General features: G+C 46.1%; 1 protein-coding gene across 1 annotated transcript in view; it reads left to right on the forward strand.

Moving 5' to 3' along the window:
• The window catches only part of LOC311148223 (agrin-like), a 175,812-nt gene that overhangs the window by 80,997 nt on the left and 82,648 nt on the right, over window positions 1-12,167 (forward strand). The window contains exons 5-6 of the mRNA XM_084185112.1: window positions 622-846; window positions 1,968-2,174. Of these exons, the coding sequence (XP_084041238.1) occupies window positions 622-846; window positions 1,968-2,174 (432 nt within the window). The remainder of the gene's footprint in view (window positions 1-621; window positions 847-1,967; window positions 2,175-12,167) is intronic.

The following is a 12,167-nucleotide window of genomic DNA, read 5'->3' on the forward strand; positions in this document are numbered from 1 at the left end:
GGCCATCATTGTCCCTTTTATGTGTTCCGTTGTCGCCGTTTGTTTTCCGAGCCATGGCCTTGGAAACCATTTCTCCCCTCTTTTTCTCCCTTTCTCTCTCGGACCCTTTCTTCTATACCCATTGGTCTCATCCTCCTCTGTGGTGTTTTGAATGACTCGCTCGCAGCCTGGCAGTGTTTTAATGCAGCGGTACATAAATCCTCTGTGTCCCCTCGCGCTGAAGAAGAGAAGTGGAAAGAGATGGGACGAAGCTGCAGCAGCTAGCGGCTCCTATTTCAATAAGCTTCTCCCCAGTTCCTTTATGATTACAGCTGATATGGCCACCAGCGCCAGCCGTCAGCCTGGCTTCCCCCAGAGAGGAGTGCAACGAGGCCCAATCAAAAATAACCTATTTGGAGCCTGTCGTCCACTCAGATCCATGGGCTTCCCGGCTTTTCACTCAGCCTCTCCAGGGCAACCTTTGTTGATAGCAGGCCTATCTCTGGCATATCCCTGGTGATGGATAACCGTGTCCTACCACTAACCTCTCTCGCTCTCTTTCTCTCTCATTCTCTCTCATTCTCTTTCCCTCCCTCTCTTTCTTTCTCTCTATCTCTCTCTATCTCCCTTGCCTGTCCATAGACCCATGCAAAGACCGCGAGAACAACCTGAACGTTGCATGCCGGGTGGAACCGCGCACCCACCAGCCCCTGACTTTCCCCCTCCCGGAGTCCTGCCCACCCGTCAATGAGCCACTGTGCGCCAGCGATGGGCAGACCTACGAGAGCGAGTGCCATATGACGCGGACGGGCATGCAGAAGGGTATTGAACTCAAGAAGATCCACCCGGGCCGCTGCAAGAAACAAGGTGAGTCGGTATATTTACGCACGCACACACACACACACACACACACACACACACACACACACACACACACACACACACACACACCACTGCCTTGACGGATAGATAACTAACCATGTTCTGTCAGGGCTGTGTTGTTACATGCATGATACCAGACGGCTGGCTTGATAAGAGCTCGCAAAGGGTTATCTGGGCTATTAAAACAGAGGTCTTAGGCCACACCAAGTCTGCACTGCCAGGTTTACTGCACTGCCAGGTTTACTGCACTGCCAGATTTACTGCACTGTTGCATGAAAAGGGCTTCAATAGGCCTCCACCACCACTGTATCTGTAGCTTTTCCCCTCTCACCTCATCTTCACACATCTACGAATCCCCGTAGAGTTAAAGACAGAGGCTCATGGTGTGATGCATTCTATTACAGACTCTCTTTCTGCCCTGCAACACACTGACTTAGCTGTTGTTAGCAATATTTTGTGGTCAAGCTTGAGTAGGACTTCAATGTCTCAGGAGGAGCGATAGCACTGTGTATGCTTGTGAGTTGAGTTAGTCTGGATCGAGTGAAAAGGAACCTATTCTCTATCTGCCTTTTACTGAAGTAAAATGGATGGGCGTAGTAATATGTTTTTTTTTTTACGGTTTTGAAATGGAGATAATATTTTCATTTGAAATGCAGATCCATGAAATCAGGTTCTTTATTGCGTTCAGTCGTGAACGGTGGTTTGTCTTGTACCATGACATCATACAATACATCCCTCTAATGTTCGACACCCAGATAAGGCAGCTCCGTAATGAAGTTGCAGTATAGCATGACCGCTTTACAAGAAAGAGAAAGAGAGGAATTGCTCCGAATTGAATTACTGTACAAATTTGATCCACTGATCGGGAACGTAATTAATTTTAAGCTCTGAATGTGCCTTGACCTAGAGAGAACGTTTTGTAGATGATTGCCTCGATTTGTCAGCAGATTTGCTGCGTTAGCCTTATTTTCAGTCACGTCAAGTCACGTTTTATTTAAAAAACATTATCACAACATCTCAACACACTTTACAGAGGAACATTACAAATTCTAAACAAGAACAAGAAACAAGAACAATAACTAAAATGTTCCTCATTCGTTTTGCAGAGGAGTGCAAGGAGGAGTGCAAGTTCAACGGTGTGTGCCAGGTGGAGCGTCTGGGCGTGCGCTGCTCCTGCCAGCCCATCCAGTGCGACGGCACCTACAAGCCGTTGTGCGGCAAGGACGGCCGCACCTACATCAACGACTGCGAGCGCCGGCGGGCCGAGTGCCATGCCAAGGCCCATATTCCTGTCAAGCAGCAAGGCCCGTGTGGTGAGTCAGGACCCCTAGGAGGGGAAAAGGGTATTAGACTTTGGTCCTCTCTCTCTCTCCCTCTCTCCCTCTCTCCCTCTCTCCCTCTGGTTGACTCCTCCTCTCACAGTGTTTTTGAAACGTCCTCCTGTCCTGTGTAAGTACTGTGTGTGTGATTGTTTTCTGTCTGTCTCTTGACTTGTCAGTAGTCTGTGGTGGGAGGGGAAAAAGCTAACAGACAGGAATGTACCGTGACCACCACGTTTCCCTTCACCCCCATCTACCTCATCCCCGTCACGCTCCGCCATCACATGTGACACATGAAACACAACGGCCTTCATGTTTCATTCATGTCCTCCTACCCTCTGGTAGTGCCAGTGTTCCACTTCAATGGGTCTCTCTCTCTCTCACTCTCTCTATGCACAACACACACAACGTTTTGTCGCTCGCCTGTCTTTGTCTCTGTCTGTCTCTTTTTTGTCTGTGTGGCTTCCTTTTTAAACAGGTATTCTTTCTGTTTCAGTGCGTCTCAGTCTGTCTGTCTTTGTCCGTGTGATGTCTGCCGCTGTTCGGGACACACCGCTCGCTGCAGCACAACCTTTGACCCCTCTGGTGGACACTGACCACTTGGGAGGGGTCAGAGACTCTCCTCCAATTGGACTATTGGTGGTGGGATGGTTGTCTTGTCTTGTCTTGTCTTGTCTCTCTCTCTCTCTCTCTCTCTCTCTCTCTCTCTCTCTCTCTCTCTCTCTCTCTCTCTCTCTCTCTCTCTCTCTCTCTCTCTCTCTCTCTCTCTCTCTCACACTATCTACAGTATCTCTCTGAAACTGAGTAGTATGTTCTCTCTCCCAACACTCCAAGCTGTCGCTCCTGTCTCTCCTCCTCTGTGCACCCTCCCTGCAGCCCTACTGTGTTTGCGGGGGGAAGAAAGCGTCCGTCCGTGAGGTTGGGGAGCTCTTCTTCCCAGTGCTGTGTTTTGTCTTGTCTTGTGTCAACCCCTTTCCCATTCCCCAACCACCTTATCCCTCAACCCTAAATCTATAATGGTACCCTTCTACCCCAGCATGGCAGACGGCATGTGGACACTCCTAACCCCTGCACAATGCCCCACCCCTCCCTTGCCACCCGGGCACTGACATTAGTCGTGCCATGCCAGTGCCTACTGACTAGGTCTCTCAACCTCATATAATCTAAGGCAGTGTTTCTTAATTCTGGTCCTGGGGACCAATTTTAGTTTTTGCCCTAGCGTTACACACCTGATCCCACTAATCAACTCTTCATCAAACCTTTGATTAGTGGAATCAGGTGTTTAGTGCTAGGGCAAAAAAAAAAAAGTGCCCCCCTTTGGGTCCCCAAGACCAGTATTAAGAAACACTGATCTAAGGACTTGTAGATTTAGAATTAGAGCAGCAGTGGGCAAACATACCCCTGCGAAGGCCATCTGGCGTGGGTGCATGTTTTTGCTCCAGCCAAGCAGTAACACATACGATTCAGCACATCAAAGCATTGATCGATGACTACGATTAGTCGATTTTGTAGAGTTGGGTGTGTTACTGTTTGGCCAAAGTAAAAACCTGTACCCACAATGGCCCTAGCGGAGTACAGATAGCCTACCCCTGATGAAGAGTGTCTCTCTTCGATAGACAAGCTAAACGTTCTGGAGCAAAGTTCTAGCTCCTCTGGTTCTTTTCAGACAGATATCTCTATCTCGTCTCACTCGGGTTGCTTATCTGAATACTAAGTTGTATTCGTTGGAAGCATCGCTCCACAGTATCATGGTGTAACTCATTAGCATTGTTTTCTAGTCTGTTTACCCGTCTTTTTGCCACGCATAAATTAACAAGCAAAATGTCCGGGTGGTTATGTTTTTTTTCTTTTTCATTATTTTCGACAAAGTAAACTGTCACAGTCCTTTTCGGCAGGTTTTAGCCAGTGGCGAGTTACAGTGTTTTATAATGCGTTTTTATTGACATTTGCATATTTAGCCAAACAGCTCGCGCGACTATTTAATTAAACATCAAAAGGAGAGGAGCAAGGTGCCCACCGAGGCTGTGTGTTCCTACCTTTGGACACCTGCACACAGTTTGATGTTTAATTACTGTGTTTCTTCGTCTTCTCTATCTCTCCTCCGCCCTCTCTTACTACTCCTCCTCTCCTTATTCGTAAGCCTTTCTTCCTCTGTGTGTCTGAATTAGATAGAGTCCCCAGCACCGTTAGTCTCCTTTCCACTAGACTCTAGGATACACTGCCCTGACAAAGTCCCCTGGCAGGTGCGTGTGCGTGCGCAAGTGAGTGAGGGTTTGGGTGTGTGTGCAAGCTTGTGTGCATTGATTTTGTTTGGTTGTGTGTGTGTGTGCAAAGCTGTTTGAATGTGACAGTGTGTGTGTCTGTGTGTCTAAGTGGCCTCTTTGTCACGACGTGATCAATAGCACAAACGGAGCACAAGTTACAGTTACGGCCCGTGGCACTCTTTCATCACTGTGACAGTGGCAGCCATTGTCTCTCACTGTACTACACAAAGAACGTGGTTGTGGCATCCTAACTGGGCCACCCTTTAGCACATAACTGCAATGGCACATTCTCTAACTGCAATGGCACATCACAAACACACCAGCATTTTAGAGTGACCAAAAGCAGAGGTATGCACATATACACACTCACACACACACACACACACACACACACACACACACACACACACACACACACACACACACACACACACACACACCCTTCAAACTACTGAAGGCCCTGCTGTCTTTTACCATCAATAGTCCTCCTATCCAGCTGCTGTTGTGGCGTTCCTTCTGTGTGTAGTCTTCTCCATGCACCCCCATAAGCTTAAGTGGTTCAGTCCTTCATCGTGTGCCGCCTGGCATTGGCCAGCCTTTTGTCACTTCCCCATGGCTCTTAGAGCTTCAACCAAGAGGTGGATAGGGAGCGAAAAACTTGGATGATGGGGTGTCATGGCTGTCACTACCCCCCACCACCCCCCAGATGCACACACACACACACACACACATTTGGTGAGAGGCAGTGCTAGTTTATAGCTCAATCATGCCACAATCCGAGGGCTGAAAATCCTCCAGATATGACACCAAACCGCTGGAGCCTGTAAATCTCAGTCACATGCGGTGAGTGTGTTGACAACCCCCCTAATGTGACTGTCGTCCGCCCTTTCACTCACCATGTCCCTCAAGGGCCACTTGTCCCCTATGGGGGGGCACAGACTACACTAATTATACGGACACCAGTGTTGGCCACGCCGAGAAAGACAATGCCGCCCTATTTGATTAATAACCTATATGGTCTTATACAGTGGGGAGAACAAGTATTTGATACACTGCCGATTTTGCAGGTTTTCCTACTTACAAAGCATGTAGAGGTCTGTAATTTTTATCATAGGTACACTTCAACTGTGAGAGACGGAATCTAAAACAAAAATCCAGAAAATCACATTGTATGATTTTTAAGTAATTAATTTGCATTTTATGGCATGACATAAGTATTTGATACATCAGAAAAGCAGAACTTAATATTTGGTACAGAAACCTTTGTTTGCAATTACAGAGATCATACGTTTCCTGTAGGTCTTGACCAGGTTTGCACACACTGCAGCAGGGATTTTGGCCCACTCCTCCATACAGACCTTCTCCAGATCCTTCAGGTTTTGGGTCTGTCACTGGGCAATACGGACTTTCAGCTCCCTCCAAAGATTTTGTATTGGGTTCAGGTCTGGAGACTGGCTAGGCCACTCCAGGACCTTGAGATGCTTCTTACGGAGCCACTCCTTAGTTGCCCTGGCTGTGTGTTTCGGGTCGTTGTCATGCTGGAAGACCCAGCCACGACCCATCTTCAATGCTCTTACTGAGGGAAGGAGGTTGTTGGCCAAGATCTCACGATACATGGCCCCATCCATCCTCCCCTCAATACAGTGCAGTCGTCCTGTCCCCTTTGCAGAAAAGCATCCCCAAAGAATGATGTTTCCACCTCCATGCTTCACGGTTGGGATGGTGTTCTTGGGGTTGGACTCGTCGTTCTTCTTCCTCCAAATACGGCGAGTGGAGTTTAGACCAAAAAGCTCTAATTTTGTCTCATCAGACCACATGACCTTCTCCCATTCCTCCTTTGGATCATCCAGATGGTCATTGGCAAACTTCAGACGGGCCTGGACATGCGCTGGCTTGAGCAGGGGGACCTTGCATGCGCTGCAGGATTTTAATCCATGACGGCGTAGTGTGTTACTAATGGTTTTCTTTGAGACTGTGGTCCCAGCTCTCTTCAGGTCATTGACCAGGTCCTGCCGTGTAGTTCTGGGCTGATCCCTCACCTTCCTCATGATCATTGATGCCCCACGAGGTGAGATCTTGCATGGAGCCCCAGACCGAGGGTGATTGACCGTCATCTTGAACTTCTTCCATTTTCTAATAATTGCGCCAACAGTTGTTGCCTTCCCACCAAGCTGCTTGCCTATTATCCTGTAGCCCATCCCAGCCTTGTGCAGGTCTACAATTTTATCCCTGATGTCTTTACACAGCTCTCTGGTCTTGGCCATTGTGGAGAGGTTGGAGTCTGTTTGATTGAGTGTGTGGACAGGTGTCTTTTATACAGGTAACGAGTTCAAACAAGTGCAGTTAATACAGGTAATGAGTGGCGAACAGGAGGGCTTCTTAAAGAAAAACTAACAGGTCTGTGAGAGCTGGAATTCTTACTGGTTGGTAGGTGATCAAATACTTATGTCATGCAATAAAATGCAAATGAATTACTTAAAAATCATACAATGTGATTTTCTGGATTTGTGTTTTAGATTCTGTCTCTCACAGTTGAAGTGTACCTATGATAAAAATTACAGACCTCTACATGCTTTGTAAGTAGGAAAACCTGCAAAATCGGCAGTGTATCAAATACTTGTTCTCCCCACTGTATATGATTTGTGGGTGTGTATTTTCATCCATAAGCCACAATCAAGTTTCACAGGAATGTGTTCGAGGTCAGTCCCTCATGAGATGGCCACTTTATAGGGGGCTAAATGTGAATGGTGGTGGATTGCGAGAGGACAATTCTTAGCATTCTTCGGATGCTCAGATGAAAAACGAAGTCAAAGTGGCTTAAAATGCCTCTCGCTTGACCCTGAGAGCTGGAAGAAAGCTTTCACTCCTGCGAGACATGGACATATAAGATGGTATAGCGGATCACAGACAGACAGACAGACAGGCCGGCAGACACACTCTCTCTCACACACACACACACACACACACACACACACACACACACACACACACACACACACACACACACACACACACACACAGTGAAGTACTTAGTTAGATAGTTATATAAATGGTATGAATGCCATTTAAGAGCGGTGCGAGATTGGGTCTGTGCGTCTGTGTGTGTGTCTGTGTGTGTGTTTGTGTGTGTGTGCATGCGTGTGTGTGTGTATGTGTATGTGTGCATGCATGTGGGTGTGTGTGTGTGTTTGCGTGCGCACGTTCACACACGCACTCTCCCCTTGGAGGTTAACAGAAAATCACTCAGTCGGAGAGACATTGTCATTGACAAAGAGCCTCTGCGAATGAGGAGATATTGGGGAGAAAAACCCCTGAAACGTATGCCTGGTGACAAGTCTCTCCGGTGAATATTTATAATTTGCATGTTTATTTGATTAGCATCTCTGCCGCTGCGCGACGACACCAGTCGCTGGCTATGATTATACTCATAAACAATAATAGGCTGAGTACCCATTGAACCCAACGAGGACCTCCAGTGATGTTTGGTAATGAATCTAATTAATGGAGTTGCTCTGGGAGTTACAGTGCCTTCAGAAAGTATTCACAACCCTTAACTTTTTCTACATATTGTTGTGTTACAAAGTGGGATTAAAATTGATTTAATTGTCATTTGTAAAACATTCATGAAAATAAAACATATATCTTCATTACATAAGTGTTCAATCCCCTGAGTCAATACATGTTAATAATCACCTTTGGCAGTGATTACAGCTGTGAGTCTTTCTGGGTAAGTCTCTAAGAACTTTCCACACCTGGATTGTGCAACATTTGTCCATTATTCTTTTCAAAATGATTCAAGCTCTGTCAAATTGGTTGTTGATCATTGCTAGACAACCATTTTCAGGTCTTACCATAGATATTCAAGCCGATTTATGTCAAAACTGTATCTCGGCCACTCAGGAACATTCAATGTCTTCTTGGTAAGCAACTCCAGTGTAGATTTGGCTTTGTGTTTTAGGTTATTGTCCTGCTGAAAGGTGAATTAATCTACTGGTGTCTGGTGGAAAGCAGACTGAACCAGGTTTTCCTCTAGGATTTTGCCTGTCCTTAGCTCTATTCCATTTATTTTGTTATCCTGAAAAACTCTCCAGTCCTTAATGATTACAAGCGTACCCATAACATGATGCAGCCACCACTGTGCTTGAAAATATGGAGTATGGTACTGAGTAATATGTTGTGTTGGATTTGCCCCAAACATAACACTTTGTATTCAGGACAAACAGGCCACATTTTTTGCATTATTAATTTAGTGCCTTGTTACAAACAGGATGCATGTTTTAGAATATTTTTATTCTGTACAGGCTTCCTTCCTTTCACTCTGTCAATTAAGTTAGTATTGTGGAGTAACTACAGTGTTGTTGATCCATCCTCAGTTTTCACAGCCATTAAACTCTGTAACTGTTTTAAAGTCACCATTGGCCTCATGGTGAAATCCCTGAGCGGTTTCCTGCCTCTCCGGCAACTGAGTTAGGAAGCACGCCTGTATCTTTGTGGTGACTGGGTGTATTGATACACCATCCAAAGTGTAATTAATAACTACCAATAGGTGCCCTTCTTTGCGAGGCATTGAGAAACCTCCCTGGTCTTTGTGGTTTAATCTGTGTTTGGAATTCACTGCTCGACTGAGGAACCTTACAGATAATTGTATGTGTGGGGTACAGAGATGAGGTAGTCATTCAAAGGTAGCAACTTATTATGTGAGTTGTTAAGCAAATGTTTACTCCTAAACATATTTAGGCTTGCCATAACAAAGGGATTGAATACTTATTGACTCAAGACATTTCAGCTTTTCATTTTTTAATTAATTTGTAAAAATTTAGAAAAACATAATTCCACTTTGACACTATGGGGTATTGTGTGTAGGCCAGTGACATAAAATTCAGGCTGTAACACAACAAAATGTGGAAAAATACTTTCTGATGGCACTGTAGGTTGACGGTGAAGTGGTGTTAAGGATTATAGCGGCCAATAGCGATTGTGTGTGGTGGTGGTGTGTGATTGTGTGTGTGTCAGTGGGTGTCGGTGGTGGCAGAATTGCTGCAGTCATCAGACCTTATGGGTACAGCAGGGTCCTCCTATGGCGATCCACCCCTTACCCCGTCTGTTGCACCCCTCCTTGCTTCCTCCCTTCCTCTTCCTCTCCTACAGTGTATGTGTTGTGTGCTGCTGGTCAGTGCACCCGGACCAGGCCCACCATGCCAATGATGCCCATCTGCTGTTTGGTGGTCTGTCTTTCCTTTCCCTCTCCTTCTTCTCTCCTCTGTTCTCTCTGTTCTCTGTAAGTATACACGTCATGAGATGGAGGAGCTCATCTTTGTCTTTTTTCCCTCGCTGTTGTCTTTCTCTGTCCCCCCCCCCGCTCTCTCCCTCTGTTTGCTGTATTTCACTTCATCTGTGTTCCCTATGTCGTCCGGTAGAAGAGAAAGAAATGTGTTTGGGGTTTTACATGCCAAGTGGAGGACTTAGGCGTTTGGTTTTGTCCCCTTGCAGCCATTACTCTGTGATAAGTGCTCCGAAGCAGGGAAACACGGCTCGCGGGCCTTCGGTTTACCATATGCTAATATTGAGACTTTTCTCTCCCATTCCTGGCAACTATGTTTCTACCCAGTGGGCAGCGCCGGCAGCCACTTCTCCCTCAACCAATTGGCTACCTAGAGCCCAGGGATGGGTTTTCTTAGATTCTTATAGTGACATTGGGAGTAATCCGGAATTGGAACAGGGAAGATTCCAATCTACATATGCATGAGTAGGGAGAAGCTCGACCGCATAAGATAATCTCCCTGCATTTACATCCATATGTACAGGCTTAAACCGCAAACATTACCCACGCAAACACGGCTAAGAACATGACACTCCATCTCTCCAGGCTTATATACAAACCGCCTGCCGAGTGTGTTCAGCTCAACAAGGCTTTGACTGAGGTAATACTCAGGTCGACTCCGAGAAATCCCATATTTGCTTGTCAGATAAGGCCTTTAAATCTTGACTAATGTGGCAGTTTAGTGAGAGACAGGGAAGAGGCAACGTCCCTCTTGGGATTGGGAAGACGGGTAGCAAAACGTTTGTCAGTGGGGGGCGTTACGCCTCTTGGTGGGGAGACAGGTAGCAGAACATTTGTCAGTGGGTGGGCATGTGGCGGTTATGGTTCTTTTAGCATTCCGCGGTGGCATTGCAGCACCCCAGCAGCCCACTTCATCTGACAGGGACTTCTAATCACCCTGGTTTTAAAGGGCAATTCTGCCACTTTTCAACCTCATTCATCATCTCCAGCACCAACCAGTGTCTACATACTGTATGTGAAAACAGCGCATTATTATGATCTGTAGTCAAAAAGATATGAAGAAAGGTCCTAAAAAAATGCTTCTCTGTGACATCACAGGGTAGGATGAAAAGTAAAAAACAATGATTTTCAAAACATGCAACAGGTTTCTAGCCCAAAGGAGGGTATTTTCTTGCTCCCCGTGTCACTGTGAATCTCATAGTGTTTGAAAATCACTGTTTTTAAAATGTTTTAATTTTTTAACTTTATATTTTTTTCTACAAAACGTAGAAATGTGCTTTTTTCACATACACTTAGTGTACGAAACATTAGGAACCCCTGCTCTTTCCATGACATAGACTGACCAGGTGAATCCAGGTGAAAGCTATGATCCCTTATTGATGTCATCTGTTAAATCTACTTCAATCAGTGTAGATGAAGGGGAGGAGACAGGTTAAAGAAGGATTTTGAAACCTTGAGACAATTGAGACATGGATTGTGTGTGTGCCATTCAGAAGGTGAATGGGCAAGACAAAATATTTACTGTAAGTGCCTTTGAACGGGGTAAGTTAGTAGGTGCCAGGCGCACCGGTTTGAGTGTGTCAGGAACTGCAACGCTGCTGGGTTTTTCACGCTCAACAGTTTCCCATGTGTATCAAGAATGGTCCACCACCCAAAGGACATCCAGCCAACTTGACACAACTGTGGGAAGCATTGGAGTCAACATGGACCAGCATCCCTGTGGAACGCTTTCGACACCTTGTAGAGTCCATGCCCCAACGAATTGAGGCTGTTCTGAGGGCAAAAGGTGGAGCAACTCAATATTAGGAAGGTGAACCTATTGTTTTGTACACTGAGTGTATAGTATGTTGACACTGGTATTGTGCTGGAGATAATACAAATTAGGTTGAAAAGTGGTGGAGTTGCCCTTTAAACTCGGAGCTCGCCACTATAAAATATCAGACTAATTAAAAACAAAAGGAAAGTAGGGGAGCGGAGGGGGGAGGGAGCCTGGCCTAGGCTGGTGGGAGAAGGGCAGAAAGCGGTGGCGGCATTCAGACTCCGAAGTCGCCATGTCTGAGACAGAAACATTGTCCTTTCTTAGAGAAGCCTCTAGGGACTGGTATGAGATGTCTACTCCTAAACAGTTTCTTGACTGCAGCTAGAAGAAGAATTATTGAACAGAGGAGAGTTATTCATCTCCTCACTCACACATCCCTTGCCAACAAACCTTTTTTTGTCTCTCACGTCTTTGATGACGCTTGCGGCACTCTGGATCCCACACACACACACACACACACACTCTTTCGTCTGATAAACAGAGTTGTGATAGGTGATTTGAAGGAGTCAGGCGCAGGAGGGTAAATCACAGAATACAGAGTTTATTCCGTAGTTCAGAGTTATGCTGGATAGCGTCAAAACGTCCAGTGCGCAAAAGAGGCGCACTGGAACAAACAGGCACAC

This window comes from Coregonus lavaretus (genome assembly GCF_964263955.1).
Source record: "Coregonus lavaretus genome assembly, chromosome: 20".
Taxonomy (NCBI): domain Eukaryota; kingdom Metazoa; phylum Chordata; class Actinopteri; order Salmoniformes; family Salmonidae; genus Coregonus; species Coregonus lavaretus.